At 42.7% G+C, this 25637-nt stretch overlaps 1 protein-coding gene across 1 annotated transcript in view; it reads left to right on the forward strand.

Annotated features, from left to right (window-relative positions):
• LOC149460431 (cytochrome P450 2D20-like) overlaps positions 1-25637 on the forward strand; it is a 46965-nt gene that overhangs the window by 17976 nt on the left and 3352 nt on the right. Inside the window, exons 3-8 of the mRNA XM_089679701.1 lie at positions 2516-2668; positions 5871-6031; positions 8078-8251; positions 10837-10978; positions 16909-17096; positions 22791-22932. Coding sequence (XP_089535827.1) covers positions 2516-2668; positions 5871-6031; positions 8078-8251; positions 10837-10978; positions 16909-17096; positions 22791-22932 — 960 coding nt within the window. The remainder of the gene's footprint in view (positions 1-2515; positions 2669-5870; positions 6032-8077; positions 8252-10836; positions 10979-16908; positions 17097-22790; positions 22933-25637) is intronic.

Here is a 25637-nt window from a genome sequence, read left to right on the forward strand (position 1 = left end):
TCCTGAGTCACACAATGAAATGACGTCAGTGTTATTTATAGTGCACTGCCAGAATACCACATCACTGCACAAACATTTCCTTGTTAGATCAACGGCATTGAACACAAAGTCCTTTTATTAAATGTAGTAAAGGTGTATTTAAAATATAATCCCATGTGTAACAAGGAATAATATGCAAAGAGCAGTGACTAAAAGCTACCATTCATAAAGAGAATGTTGGCTTGTTTGAGTGTTGTAAGCTGATAGTTGCAGAAATGTGAGCCTACAAAAGAAAGAAACCTGCAAGATGGTGCTTTTAAAGTGTATGTAAAACCAAAACTTTTTTTTTTTTTTTAGATAGCGTAGGGAAGTGTTAAAACTTCTGTAAGGTTTGTATTGCTCTCTGTGCAGGTAGATTCTTCATCCCTGCTTGTCTTTGTAACCCTTGTCACCATCGTGGTGGGAAAACCAAAATATTAGCGTTTTAACAGGAACAGAAGGAGACATCTTTTTTTTGAGAGATTTCCTCCTATGTCCTGTTGTGTCTCAAGGATCAGGAGTGAGGTAAAGTGTAACCAGGCTTATCCTCAGCTCGCACCCTTGGACATGGCCCTGCATATGAAATACAGGGCTTTGATTCCTTCCCAGATCATTTCCAAATAACACCTCAACATCCTTGCCAGACACTATACAAAGCCCTGATTTTTTTTGTTTTTTTCTTTATTGCTGCAGCCAAAGCAATACAATTTGGTTAAAGTACAACTAAAGCTGCTCAATAAACAAGTACTAAATCCAGTTATGCGATATACAAAAAAACTTCCTTTAACTTCCCTGGCTGGGCCAAATCCACCTTCATTTGTGTCTCACATCTTCTCCCTTCTAGACATTGCAGGAGAAACCTTCCCAGTGTGAGCAGTAGAGTCCAGAAAGAAGAGGACAAGACTTGGTGTCCAGATGGTGACTGACGAGCTTTAGTCTTTTGAATCAGCAGTGACAATATCAATAGTCAAGCTCCCTGCAGACTTTTTTTTTCATCCCACTGTAGTGCAAGCAGGCACAGCCTACATGAGAGTGGCAACTCTGCTTCGATTTCAGGAGCAGTGCAGCATCATTGCCACCCCATTACAGGAAGCTGCAATTAGGTGGACTCTACTGGCAAGATCAACAGATATTGGTGGGACCAAAAAAAAACTGTAGCTGCACTTCCCATTTGGGGCAAGACGGCGGAATATGATGTCACTTACGGGCTGGTCGAGTCACCTGTAACATCACGTCTGGTCCAGCCCTGATTGCTGTGAAGCTCAGAGCTGAGCAGCATTGTATTTAAAGAGATTGTGCTGGCCTGCCCTCAACCTACTGAGGAAGCCTTTGGAGGTGTAGTGCTTATAGAAACAGAGTCAGGTCAGCACATTTGATTCATCACCGGTTGAGGGGAGGGCCTGCAGTGAGAAGGTTGTTTACTTTTATACTATGCACAGAACATGGCACTGCATGCATTTGTTTGTGAGTGTCCCATTTTTTTAGATTTTATTAAATTGTTTTTAAAACCTACGGAAAGTAGTATTGGTTTTATTTCTTTTGCATGAGTACTTGAGGAAGTTGTTGAACAGAAGCTCCAGTCCATGTGTCGGTGCCTGTGAGTCAGTTGGAGTATAGCCCTAGAGGAGCAAAAGTGTAATTTGACCTTGATTATTGATAAAGGTCCAGTCCAGGAGGTGAGCACATATGGTTCACAGGGTGTTATGCGTGTGACACATGGGTGATCCATTGACGTGAAGACTGTGATATCTGGAATTCACTGGTGGTTGGCCACATATACATTTTTATGGACTTTTTAGTTTCATCATTTGGGACTCATTGATTTAACAGACATGGTTTTAGTTGTACTGCATCATTATTTGTATCATCTTTGGAGGGGTGGAGTGAAAAAATGCGTAATGGTGCTGAGCAGCATCTAAGATTTCACAGATTTGTGAGCATGTTGATTTGTTTGTGACCTATAAGCTTAATGTACATAAATCAGATAGTTTATAGTACTTTGCATTAACAGTGACTGCGCAATCAAGATTGTCTTTCACTTTCTACATTCTTGTAACTGCACTTATAATTAAATGTTGCAGTATATACTTTTTATATAACTGGAAATCATAGATTTACTTTAAGACAGGGATTGAATAGGGACCACAAATCACTCGTAAGGTAAACTCTGTGCCCCTTCGACCAATCAGGATGTTCTATTTGTTAGTCACAGCACCATGCAATGCAGGAAACCTTTTATTAGTTAACTGAAATTTAATCTAGATGTCAAAGGCCTATATGCAATCTGGGTCTAGGATCCTGGGTCTTCCCTAAACACAAAGGAACTAATTCGAAGACAAGTGTAAGTACTTGTAGGGCGAAAATACTGCCTCTGCTATACCACTATGCAATTTATTTGAAGTAGACATCATAAAGTGTTGTCAGCATATTACTGGAATTGGTAAAATCAGTATTGCTTTGATGTAGTCTTCAATAATCCTGTTTTTTCATGGTGTAGGCATTGCCTTCAGCAGATATGGCCAGCACTGGAAGGAACAAAGACGGTTTGCTCTTTTTACTTTGAGAAACTTTGGGATGGGGAAAAAATCTATTGAAGAGCGAGTGAAGGAGGAGGCCAGCTACCTCTGCTGTGCTTTCCAGGATGAAGAAGGTAAGACAACATACAGTGTTGTACAGCATTCCTTATTTTCTACTGAGGTAGCAATGTGATTTTTGAATAACAGATTACACCGCAGTAGGGCTAGAATATAGTGAAATTCTGTAAGGTTTATTCACACTTTCAGAAATTACCTGCGGTTTTCTTCATTCCAGAAGCTCCAGGCATCTGCCTCCACACTGCAATACTGAAGCCCTGCAAGACAGCCAATTTCAGTAAAAGGGGAACCCATGTACCCCATGCCACAGTGGTGGTGGCTACTGCATTGCAAACTAGAGCTCATGGTAGTGCTGAGCATCTTCTCTACTCCTGTCTCACTCTCACTTTTCATCTCTGCTGATTAGACACTGAGGGAGTTATTTACTAAAGCTGGAGAGTGAAAAATCAGGCTCACTTCTGCACAGAAACCAATCAGTGTCCAGGTTTTATTGCTAAAGCTTAATTGAACAAGATTAATTTAGATGATTGTTTTCTATGCAGAAGTGAGTCTGATTTTGCACTCTTCAGTTTTAGTAAATAAACCACTGAAAGTCCATTCTTGTCATGTTTTGTTGTACCAAGTTCACTTAACCATAACTTGTTAGCGAATAATCTTTTCCTCACAAAGAACCATTTCCAACATGGTGGCTTAAGGCAAGTTTCAATAAAAAAACTTCTTTTAGAATTGCTAATGCTTTAAGTGCTTACAGTGTCATAGGTGCTGGGTTAGTGTCTTAAAAAGGTGGAAACTGTCCTGTCATCCACAGAAGGCTCTTCAGAACGAAAAACAAAGTCCTTAACATGGGTAGTCACAGCACTTTTTTTAAATAGGAACTTCACTCCCCCTCCTTCTCCTCCTGTTTTTCTTTCCCCTTCTTACCTGTTTTACAGGGTTGTACTCAATTAACATTCTTGCCTATGTAGTGAATCCAGTATTGGCCTGCACCATCATCTTCTTCCTCTGTGATGTCATCGGAAGTCAGGCTGCCTCTTTCAGGTTGTTGTAGCTGGGCCCAGATGACATGCGCTACGCCCTCCCACTGGCTGATGTGAGTTTCTGATCCTGAGTATTCCTTTAATTGAGTATTCCAGGAGGGGGGTTACAGGAATGGGGACATATCATTCTTGGCTGTCAAATGGGGGTAGGGAACAAGACCATAGGGGGAAAAAATAATAAAATATTAAAAAAAAAAAACACACAGCCATTCTGACATTATACTGTAGAGGGAGAGGAATGCAAGGAGGTAAAGTAGCTCCCAGTAGCGAATGTCTGCTTTAAGTCTCTCTCTGGTTATACCTTAGGGTTCTCTCACTTGCCCCAAAATGGAAGCCCATTTATAAGACATGTGAAATAAAAAACACAGCGCAAGAAAATGCAAACAATATAAACAAATAATAATAAAAACAAAAAATATAAGAAATGGTATAAAATGTCCAAATAAATATATGTGCCAAAATAAAAAGTTCCAATCCAAAGAATGAAGAAATGTTCAAATCCAATGTGCTCCAAGCTCAACAAAACGGTGATGTATACAGAAATTTCAGTGTGTTAACACCATCCGTGACATTCAACCTATACTGCGCTCACCAGATATATTGGACTCTCTAAATGTAAGAGTCAAATAAGCTTTGTGGATATTACATATCCTCCATAATAGGGATTTTCTCCACTTCAGAACAAGCTCCAACAGAGGGATCTCCCACACAGATTGATAGGTGTAAAAAAGAAAAGACCAATAGTGTAATACTGCCAAAAATTGTAATTATTAAAAATCAAATGCATCATATGCACTCACATGCTTTAACATGATAAAACGCCTTTATGCCACTTCCCATGACAAAGAAATTGCTATCTGCCAATGAAAAGCTCCTATAGTGTGTACACTGGCAGCAATGATCAAATCGGGCTCAGCAAAGATGGCTTTGGAGTGCAGCATCCAGCTTGCGCTCCACTCACCGGATGTGACATCACGGCATAGCGAAGGGAACCGGAAGTTACGCGTTTTGCTCCTCCTTCAGGGCATTAACAAAAACAGTCAGACAGCAAACCTGATTGTAATGCTGGATTCCTCTGTTTTTATTTACAAAATTGATTGTATCCCATTAGCTGGTCATGAAGGATCCAGTAGAGCATAACTGGCAGCGGATTAGACTGTCTAGCTAATGGGGAACCGATCATCCAATCATGGCTAGGGGGCGGATTGTTAAGGGAGTATTTTAGGAAGCAAGAACCGGAGTATAGTGTCTTTGATAACGCCGAAACGTGTTGATGCAACTTCCGGTTCCCTTCGCTACACCATGACGTCACATCCGGTGAGTGGAGAGCATGCTAGATGCTGCGCTCCAGAGCCATCTTGGCAGTATTACACTATTAGTCTTTTCTTTTTTACACCTATCAATCTGTGTGGGAGATCCCTCTGTTGGAGCTTGTTCTGAAGTGGTGAGAATCCCTATTATGGAGGATATGTAATATCCACAAAGCTTATTTGACTCTTACATTTAGAGAGTCCAATATATCTGGTGAGTGCAGTATACTGTATGTTGAATGTTACGGATAGTGTTAACACACTGAAATTTCTGTATACAGTACCGTTTTGTTGAGTTTGGAGCACATTGGATTTGAACATTTCTTCATTCTTTGGATTGGGACTTTTTATTTTGGCACATATAGTTATTTGGACATTTATAGGTTCTTATATTTTTTATTTTTATTATTATTTGTTTATATTATTTGCATTTTCTTGCGCTGTGTTTTTTATTTCACAATTATTGTTTGATGGTTTGTCAACAAAGAACAGCAGCATTGGATAAGGGTATAATTATTTTTTATTTTTTTGGCGCAGGTTTTTTTATTTACATTTATAACACATGCCTGTGCCTTGCATCATGGCTCCTGGTCTCACTTATTTCCCATGAAAGAGACTCTCACTTTGTAGGGAAGCAGACTTGCTTCTTGGCTTCAAATTTATGATTGTTGTCCCCACTACTTTCCTATACAGGACTCCTTGATGGTAACACAACACCTGGTATTTATATGCCATGTCTGTGCCAAAATGGCTGCTGATATCGCACAAGAGATTGTGAACACAGAAGAGAGGAAAGTTGCTACACTACTACAAACCTTTTTACCCTTTGCTGTGCTTTTAATTTTTTGTTGATTACTTAGCTTGATTTTTGGAATGATGCTACCATAATCTTGATTTTTATATCTCTTCAGGGCATGCATTTGACCCATATGTATTGCTTAATAATGCAGTCAGCAATGTAATCTGCTCCATAATTTTTGGAGACCGATTTGATTATAGTGACCCATCATTCCAGAGGATGATCCACCTGCTAAAAGAGTCATTTGAACTGGAATCAAAACCTATTACTCAGGTAGTCATTTTGTATATAGTCTGTTTGCTTTTCTGATAAACACTGTATATATGAATATACAAAGCTAATAAGCCCATTGTTTACTGCCTTCATTTTTGACATGGGTAACTTGTTTTGAAATAAAACAGCTGATAGCCAATCATATTATTTAAAATATTTATAGGCTCACAATGTGTGACCCTCATCAATATATAGAAAAAAGCTTGAGTGCTGTGAAGTTCCCATGATTGAACTTATCTTATGTCCCTATTATCATGTCACAATTGTGATGGAAACTTACGGGGTGATTGAGTGAGCTGGAATCACTAGTATATATTACATAGGTGGGATCCATTCCATTTGCCATTTAAATAACTCAATGCCCAGACTGAACATTTGCAAAGTATCTGCACTTTCTTGCATATAGCATCACCATTAATTGACCTACAATATTCTGTTACATCCTTTGAACTGGATTACAAGTGATGTCATTTAAATATATGATTATATTAGATCGAAAGAATACCCCAGTAAAGGAAATCAGCACTTAGCTCTTGGTAAATGAGCTGAAGCACCACTGACTTCCATCATCCGATCATATGCAAGCAAAATTACTGTTCATTTTATTTTCCTTGCAAATGAATTGGGTATTTTTTGCAAAGTGAACTTTCACCACATTAACAAAGCTAGGGGAAAATTCCCTTGAAAAGTTAACAGCCTAGTTTCCTTTAGTAAATCAACCCCATACTGTTGGTGGTGTCAGTCTTCTTTTTTTTCCTTTTTCATATCTGACAATGTGACCATTCCTCCAAAATGGTAAATTAGGGTAGTTCACATATGAGGATCTTGTACATGATGTAAAGGGAGATAAAGGGTTTTTTTCAAGCGAATGTTTAATGGTAGAAGAGGCAGACCATGACCCTCCTACAGAGCAGTGGGGTAGAACATACTATATATAGGAAGACTGGTATACTACACAAGAAATTGGTAACCCCCTAAAAAGTTTGTTCTAGAAAAAAAAAATCACTGTTCAGATAAAGTAAAATGTACAATACTCAATTGTTTTGCTACAAGTTCAATGATGAATCCAACTACACACACACTTCTTTTTTTATGTAGAAATGCACATACATAATTTAAAAAAAATCTATTTTTCTTGGTTTAAAGTAGAACTATAGGCAGAACTTTGTTTTTATTTTGGACAGAGTTAGGGGGGGTCTTAACCCCTGTCGGTTCCTTTTTTGCCATCTTTGCCCCATTGGGGAGATTTACCTTCATTTCCTATCCCATAGCCAAAATAGGAGGTGAGTGGAAATCCTTGAAAACTAAAGGAATCCCTTGGGGATTGCCAGGCCACCAGAACTAGTGTCCTTATTAGAAGATTACCTATCTATTACTTTTCTAGGGGCAGTCCAAATTTTTAGGATTTTCTTTTGTTTCTCTTTCATTGCTAATGGTAAACAGGGCAAATGGAGAGGAAACAGGAAAGGATGAACTTCCCTAATGGGGGCACAGACATCAATAGAAACTGCCAGGTGTTCTAATCCCTCTCCACTCTATCCAAAACTAAATAAAGTTTTGCTTTTTAGTTATACTTTAAATCCCGACTCAGGGAAACCTAAAGATCTCTTGCAGTGGGGCTGCTCCCGCTCTGCAGTGGTAAACTGCTTTGTTCAGTCTAGGAGAAAGTTTTTGCACTTTAAGTTACTTGAACCTCTGCTCCCATGGTGCTCCCCCATACCCTCTTGGTCATCATGTCGAATGCAGGGCTATGAACCCTGCAACTTAGGCTGCTGGATCATGGTGGAGAAGATGTTGTGAGGACCAGTCTAGCAGTCAGGAGGAGTGGGTAAGCAGATCTTCTTCTTTTCTATGTCCTCTTGACCTAACAAAAAAACTAACCCTTTCAATGAGGTCATTGCCTCACTGCAAATGCTAATTTTTAAGTTTCCTGGAGTTGGGCTTTAAGTAAAATATGCATTTTGAAATATTAGTAATACACCAAAACCTAAGTCTCAGACTAATGAAAAATGAGTAAGAGCCTGTTGATTTTTTTTTCTTCTGTAGTTCTACAAACTGTTTCCTTGGCTGATGAAGGTGCCTGGACCCCATCAGAAACTTTTCCAAGTTATAAACTCTTATCTTGGATTTTTAGAAGACATCATCCAGAAACACAGAGACACCTGGGATCCCAGCATCAGGAGAGATTTTATTGATGCATTTTTTGAAGAGATGGAAAAAGTAAGGAGGATTCCTCGTACAGTATATACACTGCTCAAAAACATTAAAGGAACCCTTTTTAATCAGAGTATGGCATCAAGTCAATTAAACTTCTGGGATATTGATCTGGTTAGTTAAGTAGCAGAGGGGGTTGTTAATCAGTTTTAGCTGCTTTGGTGTTAATTAAATTAATAACAGGTGCACTAGATGGGCAACAATGAGATGACCCCCAAAACAGGAATGGTTTTACAAGTGGAGGCCACTGACATTTTTCCCCTACTCCTCTTTTATGACTGTTTTTTTTTCACTAGTTTTGCATTTGGCTAGGGTCAGTGTCACTACTGGTAGCATGAGGCTATACCTGGACCCTACAGAGGTTGCACAGGCAGTCCAACTCCTCCAGGATGGCACATCAATATGTGCCATTGCCAGGTTTGCTGTGTATCTCAGCACAATCTCAAGAGCATGGAGGAGATTCCAGGAGATAGGCAGTTACTCTAGGAGAGCTGGACAGGGCCATAGAAGGTCCTTAACCCATTGGCAAGACCAGTATCTGCTCCTTTATGTAAGGAGGAACAGGATGTGCACTTCCAGAGTCCTACAAAATGACCTCCAGCAGGCCACTGGTGTAAATGTCTCTGTCTCTGACCATACAATGAAAAATAGACTTCATGAGGATGGCCTGAGGACCCAACGTCCTTTAGTGGGCCCTGTGCTCACTGCCTGGCACCATAGAGCTCGATTGGCATTTGCCATTGAACACCCAAATTGGCAGGTCCACCACTGTTGCCCTGTGCTTTTCAAATATGAGAGCAGGTTCACTCTGAGCACATGTAACAGACATGAAAGGGTCTGGAGAAGCCATGGAGAACATTATGCTGCCTGAAACATTGTTCAGCATAACTGTTTTGGTGGTGGGTCAGTGATGGTCTGGGGAGGTATATCCATGGAGGGACACACAGACCTCTACAGGCTAGACAATGGCACCCTGTCTGTCATTAGGTATCGGGATGAAATCCTTGGACCCATTGTCAGACCCTATGCTAGTGAAATGGTTCCTGGGTTCCTCCTGGTGCATGACAATGCCCCGTCACATGTGGCGAGAGTATGCAGGCCGTTCCTGAAGGATGAAGGAATTTATACCATTGAATGACCCCCACTCTCATCTGACCTAAATCAATAGAATACCTCTGGGATATCATGTTTCTGTCCATTCGTCGCTGCCAGGTTGCACTTCAGACTGTCCAGGAGCTTAATGATGCCCTGGCCCAGATAGGGAAGAAAATACCCCAGGACACCATCCGTCATCTTATTAGAAGCATGCCCCGATGTTAAATTGGGGGTGACCTGGTGCATTGTCAAGCAGCAAAAGAATGTTGAATGGAATATCTTTTCCCAAAAGATATTTCTCTATCTCTGGGATAGAGTGGGGGAAAAACCAGTCCTGGAAAATGGCCTGTGTAACCCAGGCTTTGGAGTTACTCTTCCACACGACAGGTAGAGAGCCCTTGGCTATGTTTTTGAGGGTTCTTGGGTTCTCTGAATGGTAAACTAAGAGGCTTTAGTTTCACATCACTGGAAGCATTACCACCAAACAGAGTAAGTCTGTCCTTTGCTGCTTTGAAACCTGGCATCACCTTTTCCTCTATATTGATGTTACTTCGTTCTGGCATCCTCTTCCAGTAAAGTCCTGTCTCATCGACGTTAAAAACCTGATGGGGTAAATAAGCACCTTCATCAATAATTTCTCTAAGTGTTTCTGGAAAATCTTGGGCAGCTATGGTATCTGTACTCTCAGCCTCACCACTTACTTTTACGTTGTGAAGGTTGGCTCTAGCCTTGAATCTGTTAAACCATCCATGGCTGGCGGTAAAAGATGCACTGTTCACCCCGTTTTTTTTCTTTAAGTCTTCAAACAGGCTTTTAGATTTTTCTTGAATAAGCATTAAGTGGGACTCAATGCTGCATCCACACACTGAGAAATTTCTCCATCTCCTTTATCACTTTACCATGCTTTTTGGATATTATTGTTGACTTAATTGGCACAGCAGACTTCACATGTTCCATGATCTTGTCCTTGTTCTTTAGAATTGTGGCAATAGTTTAACAATTAATGTTTATAAGAATGAAAAACATCTACCATCTTTTCACCTTGGTCCAATTTCTCAATTATTTTCACTTTTCTTTCCATGGTTATTGCTTTGCACTTCCTAGCAGTCCTCTCCACATCACCACTGCTTTTTCTCTTGCTTCCAGACATCCTGGGCTCTGATTGAGCGCTGTACTGCTGTACAGTATACTATCACACTGTACAGTAAGCACACAGCAGCACAACTGTGAACATGTGCAGCTGTGACAATGTCCGGTAGACACTTGAGCTACTTCCGCAATTTGTTTCCATGTACGAATGTTCGTAATGGGAAATCCGTTCGTATCTGTGAAAGTTCACAGCTCAAATGTTCATAAGTTGGGGACTTACTGTATGAATAAAACAGAAGACCTTTTTTGGTAAATATTTATATAAATGCTATTCTTGTTTGAGCTGGATGAGAATAAGAATTCACTATACATGCATTCTTTTTATATATTCTTCTCTTTATCACCAGAATAAGGACAATCCCAACAGTACGTTCAGTGAGAGGACCCTTCTGTACATCATGGCTGATCTCTTTGTAGCTGGTACAGATACAACCTCCAACACATTACGCTGGTCTCTTTTATTGATGCTGCACCACCCTCACATCCAGGGTCAGTAGCTGCTGTCTTTACTTTAAAGGTGAACTGCATACAAGCAGTTAACTATACAACTGAAATACATAGATGAGAACTGTTTTACTTGGCAAAGGATTTGTAATGGTGTCCTGCCAGTCTTTGTATCCACAGCAGAGGAGAGCGATGCACTCCGTACTATTTCAGGCCTGGTATATAGTGAGTGCCGCAAGGACCTTTTTGATGCTCTCCTCCATATATCCATTAATGTCAAATGTCTCCAGCACACCAATGATATTCACAATGAGCCTTTTTTATCACATGTGAATAGTTAATGTTTTGGAGCCTTCAAACCCTTTCTGATGCATGTGGAGGAGCTGTTTGAACGCTTTGAAATGTAGCTTATCCATATGTGACTAAATAAAGGATAATTTTGAGTGTCTAATGTGCTGGTAATCTTCTTGTGATCCAGAGACATCTACCATACAACACAGCCAGGTTCTGGTCCTCTCTGAAGACTAGAGTAAGCAGTATAGCATGGCTGAGAGCCTGGCCAGCCCATAGGACAATCTTGGAGCAACAGCACACTAATAAGGTAATTCCTGTACTCTCCCACAATAGGCATGGTCAGAAAGAGAAGCATGCAAACCAAATAGAGCCCCTATTTGGATCAGATAGCTGTGCTACCTCTCCCAGTCTAAAAGCCGGTGTGGTTGGGGTCCTTTCAGACAAGAGCACTCCGCTCCATTCAGCAGGGGATCTGTAGGTAAGTATTACTTGTTTTGTTTTTGTTTTGTTTTTTTTCTAAACAACAACAAACTTTTAATATCTCTTTTAAGGATGCTTTTATCTATTACCCATGAGTATTGTTAAAACCTCTAAAAATCAGTTTACAAAAATTATTTAACCACGTCCTGACCGTGCCATATAGTCCAAAACAGAAAAGGCACTGATCCAGGACAGTGCAGCAGGATCCATCCAACACTCCAAATGCAGAGGTGCTTTTCACCTGGCTGTCTTTTATCTGTGTGCTAAATGTTGTGAGCTTTTTCTAATAAATCAACACATTCCAGCAGAATGTGTAGCCATTTCCTCCATAGTCGAAACATGGCCACATCGCGTTTCTTTAGTTTTGGGAGGGCGTCTATAGACATCCTTGACATACCAGGTGGGAATTTTGGGATTGCAGAGCAGATGGGTTAAAGAGCCCGTGTGTAACAAGATATTATATACAGTAACCTATCACGTTGTCCCACATTTACAGAAGTAAGGTTACTGAAGGGGGATGAAAAGGTGTCCTATAGGCTGGGAGAATCTAGGATGAGTGGAATGAATTTGGCATTTTACTCTATGGACCCCATAATTTAGTACGAATGTGGGAAAACAATCGACATATTACAGCTACTCTGTAATAGTCACATAAACAGAAAGGCAAAGCTGACTTACTGCATGATTAAAGTGTCATGTCTTAATCGGTTTTGGGACTGTGGTCAAAGATAGTGAAATAGAGTGGAACGAAGAGTATGAAAAAAGGTAACAGGGACACTTAATAGGTAGAATCTGAAAGAAGTAACAGAAACATAGCAGGATGTCCATCTTGTAAAAAAGACATTCTGCCATAGTGGGAATAATAGCCTTTGGCCAATTCCTGTCTACATGCATGTACTCTACAATAGCTGCAAGGCAGTTCTTGGGGCAGGCTTCCTGATGAGAACAATAGACCATTCCAGTTTCTTTTGGAAGCCCATGTGACAGAGTGGCAACACCGGAGAACAACTGGCAGACAGGGACAGACGGGTGCTATCATAAAGTGTATGTCATTGTCAGGCCAAGAACAGGTGCATTAGACAGTAAGTGAGGGAAACGGCGACAAAGACAAAAATAAAAATCCGACAAGGGTTCTAGCCTCCTTCTATTCTACTTAAGAAACACATTTTTATTTCTACCTTTGTCACTGCTTGGGATGGCCCCCACACTCCCTGGCTGGTAACATATTGTCAGTGGTACAGGAATTGAGAGTAAATTCTTCTAGCAGAGCCTAGGATAACAGTAACAACCCTAAAATTCTAACCCTTCTTTAAGCCATCCAAAACTAACAAAAAAGGTTTAATTAATTGACATACTGTCAGGAATGGACTGGCCAGCAATAGTGGGACTCACCTGCCTTGTGAGCTGCAGTACCAGGGCTGGCCAGCGGGTGCTCCCAGCAATCAGAGACTCAACCTTGCAGCCAGTCAAACACCTGGAACTAATTATACTGGTGTATTTAAGGGACATTCAGACCTGAAGACTCGGCCTTGGTGTTGTGTTTTTCCTGGGCCCTGTATCCTGCATCCTGCATCCTGCTCCTGTTCCTGTTCCTGTCTTGTTGCTGACCCGGCTTGATTCTGACCTCTGCTGACTTCTCCTGTTCTGATCCCTGGCTTGTGACCCCGACCATTCTCTGCCTGACCCCCTGCGTTTCCCTGCGTCAGTCACACACCTCTGGTCATACCCGGGAGCCCTGACATTACACCAAGGCCAATCCTGACCAGAAGTGGCTGCACAGGGAAGCCATCTTGGTTTGTTGATGGGAAGGATGGATCTGGATGAGGTTGCGTATTTATATCTGCTAGTGTTTGATGACAGGGAGTATGCTTATCAAACTCTGAAGGAGTATACCCGGGATGAACTGCTAGAATGTATACGGCTCGCTCATGTTCTAGTAGATCAGGGCACAGAGTTCTCTGAGGTGCAGCCATTGATTGAGGTTTGTGCTGAGTTGGTTTCATCTGGTTCCCCCGAATGCAGGGATGAATTTTTGCCACCATTTAGTGCAGACCAGGTAGAGTCCCTGGTATGGTTATTAGAGGATGATGTGGGTTACTTTCTGGAGCGTTATTCCACATGTTCACCACAGGTACTAAGAGATTGTATAAACGCAGTGCAGTCTTTGGTCAGACAGGCTTTGTGTAAGCTCAGCTTTGTTCAACCCATACTGCAGACATGGACAGATTTGTTACACCCAGCCTCAGTCAGCTTACAAAGACCCAGTCCTGCTTCTAATCTATCTCCTCAAAGCTCTACTCCTGTATTCCCAACAGCTCCTCCAGTTACAGCCCAGTATACTTGGCTATCTACCGCATGTCAGTACCCTGTTCCCACTCGCTGCACCTATCCTGCCTTTAACCCTGTAAAGAAGCCCTCTGTAGCGACTGTTCCTTCCCCTGTTCCATCCTTCAGCTCTTCTCTGTCTCCAGCTGCTCCATTCATTTGCAGACCTGCGTTTACTTGCAGTGCCCCAGTAGTTAAAACCAGAAAAAAGCGAAAATTCTTTCCAACCAGTACCATCCTGCCAGTATCCAAACCGGTGAGCCTACCGTCTGAGAACCTGCCTTCCGTGGTTCATCCTGATGCCTCTCTTCAGCCTGATGCCTGTACTCAGCCTGAAGCCTCTCTTCAGCCTGAAGCCTCTCTTCAGCCTGAAGCCTCTACTCAGCCTGAAGCCTCTACTCAGCCTGAAGCCTCTACTCAGCCTGAAGCCTCTACTCAGCCTGAAGCCTCTACTCAGCCGGATGCTTCTACCCAGCATAATGAACTGATCCAGCCTGATGATCCTATTAGGCCAGTTGACTCGATGCCCGCTGTTGATCCAGATGATCCGGTACCTGATCCGGTGCCCGCTGTCGTGCCAATTGACTCAGAGCCCGCTGTCGTACCTGGTGACTCGGTGCCCACTGCCTTGCCAGATGACGCGGTGCCCGCTGGCGAGCCAAAGGACCTGATGCCTGGTGACCCAGTGCCTGCTGTCATACCTGGTGACCCGATGCCCGCTGTCGAGCCAGACGATCCAATGCCAGACGACTCGGTGCCCGCAGTCTTGCCAGACGACTCGGTGCCCGCAGTCTTGCCAGACGACTCGGTGCCCGCAGTCTTGCCAGACGACCCGGTGCCCGCAGTCTTGCCAGACGACCCGGTGCCCGCAGTCTTGCCAGACGACCCGGTGCCCGCAGTCTTGCCAGACGACTCGGTGCCCGCAGTCTTGCCAGACGACTCGATGCCCGCAGTCTTGCCAGACGACCCGGTGCCCGCAGTCTTGCCAGACGACTCGATGCCCGCAGTCTTGCCAGACGACTCGGTGCCCGCAGTCTTGCCAGACGACTCGGTGCCCGCAGTCTTGCCAGACGACTCGGTGCCCGCAGTTCCGCCAGTTGACTCGGTGCCCGCAGTTCCGCCAGTTGACTCGGTGCCCGCAGTGTTGCCAGACGACTCGGTGCCCGCAGTGTTGCCAGACGACTCGGTGCCCGCAGTGTTGCGAGACGACTCGGTGCCCGCAGTGTTGCCAGACGACTCGGTGCCCGCAGTGTTGCCAGACGACTCGGTGTCCGCCTGGGGGCCCGAGACCTGTCGCTCCGCCTGGGGGCCCGATGCCTGTCGCCCCGCCTGGGGGCCCGATGCCCGTCGCCCCTCCTGGGGGCCCGATGCCCGTCGCCCCGCCTGGGGGCCCGATGCCTGTTGCCCCGCCTGGGGGCCCAATGCCTGTCGCCCCTCCTGGGGGCCCGGCGCCCGCCGCTCCGCTTGGGGGCCCGGTGCCTGCTGCTTCACCTGGTAATCCGATGTGCCTCTGCCCGGAGTCCAGCCCGATGTGCCTCTGCCCGGAGTCCAGCCCGATGTGCCTCTGCCCGGAGTCCAGCCCGATGTGCCTCTGCCCGGAGTCCAGCCCGATGTGCCTCTGCCCGGAGTCCAGCCCGATGTGCCTCTGCCCGGAGTCCAGCCCGATGTGCCTCTGCCCGGAGTCCAGCCCGATGTGCCTCTGCCCGATGTGCCTCTGCCCGGTGTGCCTCTGCCCGGTGTGCCACTGCCCGGAGTCCTGCCCGGTGTGCCAGTCTTTGATATCCCGCCAGTTACCAGACCCGGGCGGTGGAACATTTCGCCCAGCTAGGACTGTTTGGAGCGTCCTGAGGCCGCTCCTTGAGGGGGGGGTACTGTCAGGAATGGACTGGCCAGCAATAGTGGGACTCACCTGCCTTGTGAGCTGCAGTACCAGGGCTGGCCAGCGGGTGCTCCCAGCAATCAGAGACTCAACCTTGCAGCCAGTCAAACACCTGGAACTAATTATACTGGTGTATTTAAGGGACATTCAGACCTGAAGACTCAGCCTTGGTGTTGTGTTTTTCCTGGGCCCTGTATCCTGCATCCTGCATCCTGCTCCTGCTCCTGTTCCTGTCTTGTTGCTGACCCGGCTTGATTCTGACCTCTGCTGACTTCTCCTGTTCTGATCCCTGGCTTGTGACCCCGACCATTCTCTGCTTGACCCCCTGTACCTACCTGCCTGTTAGTTGCTGTACCCTGCTCGTGACCTGACTATTCTCCGCTTGCTCCCCCTGTACCTATCTACCCGATTGATATTGGCCCGGCCTGCCTGACGACGCTTGCACTGTATGTACTGTTATCTGTGGGTGGTTTGGTTCGTTTGCACTGTGTTATGTTTTAGTATTGCACTGCGTTTATGTTTGTATTGTTAGTGTTAATAAATTGTTTATAACTTATCGGAAGTCTGCGTTTCCCTGCGTCAGTCACACACCTCTGGTCATACCCGGGAGCCCTGACACATACACTTTAAAATACCTGGTGATCCTGCAATGGCAATCCTTGTTTGGCTACTTTCTGTTTGGGGTTATAAATCAAAGCCAAATAATTAAATAGACTGAAAAAGACTTTTAAAATTTACAATAGCCTTTGAAGCTTTAGAATTTAGAATTTTACTGTTTGGAGTTCATATATATTTTAAGGTCAGTCTTTAAAGAAGGATCATTTTTTTATGGTATTCAGTTCCTGATGGGAGTCCATGTAATACTTTGCTCCATCTTCCTAGGTACCCTGTACGCTAGCTGCAACGAAGTCCTGATGGCAATAGGGATTGGGGGGGGGGGGGTAATTAAGGAATCAAGTACAAATGCTAATATTTATGTAATTTTCTTTTGAAACAGAGAAGATTCATAAAGAAATAGACGATGTGATTGGAAGAGATAGGTTGCCTACAATAGAAGACCAATCCAATATGCCATATACCAATGCTGTCGTTCATGAGGTCCAGCGCTATGGAAATATCCTGCCTATGGCTCTGCTCCATATGACATATAGAGACACCAACATCCAAGGTTTTGAAATACCTGAGGTAAAGACTCTGTCTGTGAAGGTGAATGGAAAACCTGCAGGTTGTTTCATTTGATACATGTTAGCCATGTTATCCAGTAGTAGAACAATCAGTTTTAAAGTGTAGAAAAAGTTTGAAATTTTTTCAGATGGACTGTACATACATTATTTTATTTTACATCGATTTTCTTCTGTCATTTAAAGAGACCATACAGAAGTTAAACCTGTTAATTTTCTAAAGGAATTAAACGCAGAAACAGTTTTCTGTTGATACTTTTTTAAAGTAACAAATCATAATGAGTAAATCATAACGAGGGAGGGAACCCATGTCCTGTAACATACTCCAAGAAAATTATTTTACAGGTAAGTAAAAAATCCTGTTTTCTTAATTGTACATTGCAGGAAACAGGATCTTAGTCTTAGAGGATGTCCAAAATCTACACAACTGAGGGTTAGGTAACACCGCAACAAAGGGCTCACAAAACAAATGGGAAACGGGAAACAGGTTTTGAAACTCAGAGCAGCTTGAAGCATCCTATGCCAGAAAGTCACATCAGGAGAGGCCTGAACATGAGAACACAAGACCAGGTGTCAGCCTTGCAAATCTGAGAAGCAGATGCTTGCTGCTGAAAAGCTGATGAAGTACTGGCAGATCTGGTAGAGTAACAGAGGGCCCTTCTCCTTCTGACTTCAATAGTCAAATGAGAGGCAAGATATCCCCTACATGAACCCTCTGGAATGACAAAGCGTTAATCCAGTTGACTAAAATAAGCCATAGCTGAGAGGTAAACTTGCATCCAGACATTGGAGAGAAATCTCCTTGGAAGGTTTTGGAGTAGGGAGCAGAATAAAAAAAACCCAAAATGTTCTTTTGTTTGCCAGTGTCCAATCACCTGAAGGTAGCTGCAAAACCCAATCATCTAAGACTAAGATCCTGTGTTCTGTAATGTATTCCAAGAAAATTATTTTACAGGTGGGTCAAAAATCCTATTATCTCACCTACCTGCTTCAAGAGTACTTATATCCACTGGTTGATACACCAACCTTTTTAACCTCATGCTGCCCACCCACAGTCATTCTACTGTGGGTGAGCGGCACAGGCAGGCTGGACAACGTAGCTGTACGTCGACAGCCTGCTTCCAGGTTTGGAGCACGCACGCTGAAACCTGGTGATTGGACTCTGTTCATAGCACAGCGATCTGGCTGTTTTTTTCTCCCTGCAAAGCAGGGAGAACAAACAGCCAAATCCAAATCCATTAGTAAAGCAGCAAATATTACACTTGTTAGGCTCACAGTTAACCCCTTAATTGTCCCTTGATTGTCCCTTGATGTTAACCCCTTCTCTTCCCCTTGTCAGAGTATCTCCCAGCAAGTAGCTGATCACTTCCATTACCAGTATAGCGTCTATAACTGTGTAAATTCCAGTGTGTGGGTGTGGAGGTCTGTATGCATCATGTACGTGTGTGTATGTGTGTATATATATATATATATATATATATATATATATATATATATATATATATATATCCATCCTTCTCAGAGACCAATTAACATACACTTATTGATTTTTTTTTTAAACCAAAAATGTAGCAATATATGTACATTTTGGCCTAAATTTATAAAGACATTTTGATTTATTTTGTGTCTGATATGTTTTAAAATGAAGTAGAACATTTTTTTTTTTTTTTTTAATCTCAGTAGTTTTTTGTTTAAATAATAAAAAACCCAGTGGTGACCAAAAACTACCAAAAAAGAGCTCCATATGCGTGAAAAAAAAATTATTTATTTTGGTGACAGTGTTGCATGACCAAGCAATTGCCAGTTAAAGCAGCGCAGTGCTGAATAGCAACAAAATGGTCTGGTTACAAAGAGGGTAAAATTTTCCAGAGGTCAAGTGGTTTACAAGACAATTGCACATATATTCAGTGTTGAGGCAGTCATCTAATGCCCAGGGCAAAGATGGCAAATTGTGCCCCCCCCTCCCTGTCTCAATGTGTACTTACAGTTCACACCGGAATCTCAGCATGGTACCCTCTGGGAATGGAGGCAGATCTATCTTTCCCTCTCTGATTATGTGATATGTCAAGGGGAGACAGGAAGAAGGGCAGCCTGCACCCCCACTCCCTAGTGGCACTGCGCTGAAACTGAGGTGCGCAGTTCATTGTACAAGGTGTACAGGCAGATAATGACATTTATTGTAGAAGAGACATAGTATGCCTCCGCTGCATTAACAATCCTGCCTGTTTTCCATTTTTTTCCCTTAAAGTCATTTCACTAAAAAGGCAAATAAAAAAACTATTTAAAAAATCTGTGCGTCTATATTTTAAAATCAAAGCTGTTAGCTAAAAAGCACAAATGATATAGACTACAAAACAAAATAAAGAGCTTAAACACTTAAATAAGGCCTGGTCACACAGGGTGTACTACAGTGTACACCGTAGAAGGACTGTGTTTACTTGTATGGGAATGTACAGGTGTCGTGTGCAGTCCCATTGATTGCAGCTGGAATGCAGTGGCTGTACGGACACAGCTGCCTGCTCCCAAATTGATATGGGTGCTGCTGCATGGCCCCAAATGAAGACAGCAGTATGCCTTGTATTAATGAGGACTAATAACAAAATGCTTTGTATTAAAGGACATCATGATTAACCACTTGCTTATTTACCCTCTTCCTGCCCAGGCCAATTTTCAGCTTTCAGTGCTGTTGCACTTTGAATGACAACTGTGCGGTCATGCAACATTGTACCCATATGAAATTTTTATAATTTTTTTCACACAAATAGAAATTTCTTTTGGTGGTATTTAATCACCACTGGGTAATTTTTTGCTAAACGAACTAAAAAGGTCTGAAACATTTTCTGTAATTTCTATTATAACATTTTGCAAATGGGTAATTTTTTCTCCTTCACTGATGTGCATGGATGAGGCTGCACTAATAGGCTGCACTGATGGGGCACTGGTGAGGCGGCACTGATTGGCATTGTCAGCACTGATGGGCACTGTTGGGGTTGCACTAATATTTAGTGCCCTGTCAGTGTAGACGTCTCATTTCACATTTGCTGGTCATCGGCAGTACTATTCTTATGCTGTGGCAGCATGAGGAAAGTACTGCCAATAACCAGCAAGTGTGTTTACATCATGATCAGCTGTGATTGGTCACAGCTGATCATGTGGCATAGGGCCACTGTGATTGGCCCTTTACTGTGATGTGTGATCAGCTGTGTCCATAGGACAAAGTGATAACAGAGAGTGCCGGGTGCGCGCCGTAGCAGGCGTGGCTCTGGGAGGACATCACATGATGCTCCCCCAGAACTGGACACCGTGCTATAGCCATCATTCGGCTATAGAGTGGTCAGCAAGTGGTTAATAAAGGTAATAAAGTGCATTTTTAAATATTGTCAAGTACAACTGGATTAGCAATAAGAGCTTGTTTACACTTCACGCAATCTGTGTTTGGATTGCTTTTTAGAGGTGATTGCCAAGCAATAAGGAGGTGATATATCACCTCCTCACCACTGTTTTAACCCCCTAAATGCTACACTACTGTATTGCAAATGCAGGCATTCCCCACAGTTGCGCAGAGGCTGCAGCATGGCCCCATTCACTTGATTGGGTTGCATTTGGCAGGTGGATGTGCACGCAGAAAGTGGCAGAGAGTATAATTCCTATTAATGCATCCTCAAATCAAAGTATTGCAGCCATGGCATTGGTACACCCCCAGCTCCTGCCTCTACAGCTTAAGGGGAAGCGGAAGGGGGCCCCACCTGCCAGTCCACCCTCCACCTCTAATGCTTTAGTAGTCCTTCATCTATCCAGGTCTAATCCCAGCATCTTTTGACAGCTTGTGTCCCCGTCAGTGGTCTGCCCACCACCTATCAGACCTGTAGCCCAAAGTCTTGGGAAGTGCTACAGGTGGTGAGCAGGAACACAAGCTGCCAAAAGATGCCGGGATTAGACTCTGACGGATGAAAGAATACAGAAGCATTAGAGGTGGAGGGTGGACCGGCAGGCAGGGACACAAGCCATTAGATACCAGGACTAGACCTGGACAGATGAAAGAATACTGAAGCATTACTAGTGGTGGGTGGGGAAAGATAACAGCAACTATAGAGGGAGCACTGGGGCGACAACTGTGCCTGTCAGAGGGATGCAGGAGGAGCTGAAGCTCCCGTGTGCTCCTCAACACTGTGCCTGGGGCATGTACCCTTGCCCCCCCCCCTCTTGTCTGGCCCTGCTTATATTCATGTCAGGCCCTGCTTTGAAGAAGCCTACAATCTGAAGTTCCTATCTCACATGCATGTAATAATAGGGCCAATTTACCTACCACTAAACCACTGTGTTACATGAGCTCAATTTCAAAACACGCCTTCCAACCCTTTACTTGTTAAACAGGTAGAGAAAGCAATACTGGCACCTTTTCTTGGCACTTAATTTTGCTGACCAAAAGAAAAAAAGGCTGACTCGCACACAGGGGCGGACTGACAACTTATGGGGCCCCCGGGCAATAGGGGATCATGGGGCCCCTGTGTCCTTGCCCAAACTCAAAAAAGCCTATGAAAAAGGTACCAGGGGCATCCCATGAGGCCCCCTACTGACCCCGGGCCCTCGGGCAGTGCCCGAGTTTCCAAATGGTCAGTCCGCCCCTGCTCGCACAGTGTTTGTGCATTATGGCCTATTAAAACAGCTCACACACTGCCTTGCCCTTCACTTCATTGATTTTCACAAGTGTATCTGACATACTGCACTAAATTTTTTTTTTTGTAGAAAACAAACCTGTCTTGCTTGTTTCTGCAAAGTTTGGACTATTAAACTTGGATACACTGAACTACCATCTTGATGCTGTTTTTTTTTTTCTCTGACACGTCTGACAAAATACACCTGAATTTCTATTGTAGCAAAACACCTGCTTTATTTGTGTTTCCACATTTTAGCCTATTCTACCTGGTCACATTTAAAAATATATTACAATGGCATAAGGTAGAACATGCATATGACAATCTAATTGCATAGACAAGACCAGAGCTCTGTGTTTAATTCAAGCTATTATTTTAGATGGAATTACAATAAATCTATTTTTACTAATCTTTTGACCTTTTTAATATACCTTTGGATACAAACTCTCTTGTTGCTGCATTAAAGTCCCAAGGGAGTTGCATTTGTTGTCTTCCAATATTGTTCCGCAGGGATATGAGCCAAATACCCTCAGCAAACTTGATTCACGAGATTTCTGAGAGGAGAAAAGGAAGGGTGACAAAATACTATCCAAAGTAGGAGCTCTCCTACTAGAAAAATTACATCCATTAACAGCATATAATGGGCAATAGGTACATGTCGTTTGCCGAAGATTACCAAATTGTTAAAATCATTAAACAACATCTACCCATTTTACAGTATATACTGTTGCTGCTATATGCCGAAACACGTTGCTGAAGTCAACGAGTTGCGGGCTATTACTTTTGGAATTACAACATTTTGCTACATACCTGTACATGACATACACCAAGTTCAAAGGGAGTGCAATATGGTTACAAAGAATTCAGTCCGGTTAATTTCCACATTATTTCACCAGGACCACTAGTTTTTAACCCACTGGATCCATCTATGGTAACAGAGAACCTGATCCTCATCCCTAATCACAAGTGCAGACATGGGTATTTACTAAAATGATACAAATAAACCTATTCATGAATTTATTTTTCTTTGCTGTATACTTTAGGGCACCACTATCATACCCAACTTGACATCTGTTTTAAAAGATGGCACTATTTGGAAGAAACCACATCAGTTCTACCCAGAGCACTTCCTAGATTCAGAAGGAAAGTTTGTGAAAAGAGAGGCATTCATTCCATTTTCTGCAGGTACAGTAAGCTTATGGTCATTAGCAAATATGGTAAAGAGTTGGTCCACCTGAAAGTAATTTTTAAGTTATAGGTTGAGCCTTTTGGGCTGCATCAGCCTTGTTGGATATTCCAAAACTCTAAAGCCCCTGTCTACCTGGGATTTCTGAGTAAAAAGATACAATATTCTGCTGCAGGCACGGCTCCTTGGTAATTCCCTGACTCAGGGAGCTGGCTCGCAGCAATTGCTGACTGCTCTTCAAACTCCACACTCTAACTTTCAAGGTCTTCAGTCCATTTTTGTTTTACTCTCCATAGTACAGTCCACTAATGAGTTTCTCTTGAGTAAAACATGTTAGTGGTTGTACTTACCAGATGGAATTGTCTGTAGGATGGAGAGTTTAAATAAACTGGACTGAAGGCTTTTATATGGTGAGCAGTGTAATTTTCCTTTAGAGAACGTGGAGTAGGCTTTGCAGGTGTTCCTTACCATATTTGTGTATTCCAGCTATTGTGTTGCATTCTTCATAATATAAAAGAAAAAATACAACAGGTAGCGTAGAAGCTCCTTATACTGGCTGCAGCAGGTGTACAGACACAGGAATTTAACTATAGCATTCTCAGGTATGGTCACCAAAAGATATAAAGAATGGTCAGGTGGATTAACCCTCCAGCATTGCAGATGACCTGTTAATAATAATGCTCAGTACTCTTGTGTTTTGAAAAAATATGGAAACAGTAATCAGGGCTCATTTTAATGAGGCAGATCAACATAAATTTACATTAACAAAGATTGCTAAATGTTAGCACTGGGCTACTCTCCATAAACCTGTGTATGGCATTGGCTTCAACTTCCATTTGATTTTCGTAACAGTGCAGGGACTCTTCATCAGGCAAGTGCTGATAAAGGGTCCCTGCACCATCATAAAATGTTGCTTTTCTATGTGACCATGCAATGGAGAGCGCTTTGCTTTTTTAAACAAGCTTGTTGGTGTTTTGGCGATATATATTTTATCCATAATATACACCATGAGCAGTCAGAAGTCATTACGGAACCCTTTTTAACCACATGGTTGATTTCAGTATGGTGTGTAAGAGGGATATACTTCTCCTTTACAGGTACAACAACACACCAGAAGCACAGACATAGCCTTTACAAGGCAGGTGAAGACTCAGTGCAGCAAACCCAAAGCAACAATTGCAGCCATTCTATTTTTTCGATAGAACTGTTATTCATCATAGTTTATTGAGTAACTTTAGGCAACAATAAATCAGTCAGTAATCAGTATTAATGTCTAGAAAACATTGTAGCATCACTAATTTTAAAATAACTGAAGGCATTTTGTTTCTTTATAGTTTTTATATAGAATGGAGAGTTCAAGTTTTTGGGTTGTTGCCAGAACAGGAATGGAGGGGAAATCTTCCAATGGTGACACTAGATCTAGTGACCCGGTAACAACCAGGGATTCCCTTACTTTGGAGGGATTTCCTCTGAATTCCTGCATTAGCTATTGGAAACGAAGTGAAGGAAAATACAGTCCCCCCCAATGGGACACAGGTGGCAAAAAAATGGCTGGCTAAAACCCTCACTAAAATGGGAAAAAGCCTTTATTTTTTATTTTTTAATTCTTTAATTTCAGGTTTTCCAAAGAAAACAAATGCCACCAACAAACAGTAGTTCACAAACCATCACAGGAGTTAAAGTAAATGACAGCATGAAAAGTTCAGTAAAGAATAGTGCATGTAGAGATCCTTTAGTTGACAACACAAGCAAACCATGCATGCCTGAGTACATAATATTGCTTGTGGGTCAAACATATCACAAAGCCTGTAATTGGGGGCCAAGTCTGGAAATGCAAAAGGAAAACTGTAATCTAATCTGAGGTTGAACCTACATTTGACCTCAACGTAAAAGTGGACCTTTCTTGTAACAAATTCCTTAGAGTAGATCCATATAAGGCCAAGTCTGGCAGAGTGCCTAGGATAGAGGGGTCCCTACATGGAGGGACCAACTATTAGTGCATTATTGTAACTGGTGTTCTGTACCCAGAAGGTGTAGACTTAGTATGATAAAAAACAGTAAAGTAGTACCACAGTAAAAAAAAAGGATGGGGAGTAGGAGTCCTGACTGTCCCCAAAATGTGTAGATAAAGTGGGTTTGAAAAAAAAATAAATAAAATTGTAATTCAGTTGCCCCCATTTATGCTGCTATAAGATCCTGATATTCTGTTCTGAATGCGAAGTTAATCCAATAAAACCCAATTGTATGGAATTGCTCCTTTATGATTCAATGTTGCTATGAGATCTTCCATTGTTTTGATCTTAATTTTGTTAAACCCCAGGCTGATCATGGGTGACTATGTCTTTTTCCAATATAGTGGGATGCATCCTTTTGTAGGATTCAATAAATGTATTAAAAGAATTGTTTTATAGCATTTCATGGCCAGAGGTATAAAATGGAGGAGAAAAGCTGCACGGCCATCTCCTAATTTAACATTCTTGAGTTTGAAAGAGACCTGTCCTTCCATCCCAGAAGACCCACAGCACCCAACACGACCAAAAAATGTGTATTATGGACTTCCTGTTGTTGGCACCTCCAACAGAGGGGGTGAGCATTGTGGAAAATGATACGTAGGGTCTCGGGAAACCTACACCAGTGGGATAGGACTTTAAATTCTGTTTCTTGAATGTTGAAAGAGATGGAAGCCTTATGTGTTAAGGATATC

Source organism: Staurois parvus, unplaced genomic scaffold (genome assembly GCF_062004578.1).
Source record: "Staurois parvus isolate SC_StPar_1 unplaced genomic scaffold, SC_StPar_1.0 ptg000230l, whole genome shotgun sequence".
NCBI lineage: Eukaryota > Metazoa > Chordata > Amphibia > Anura > Ranidae > Staurois > Staurois parvus.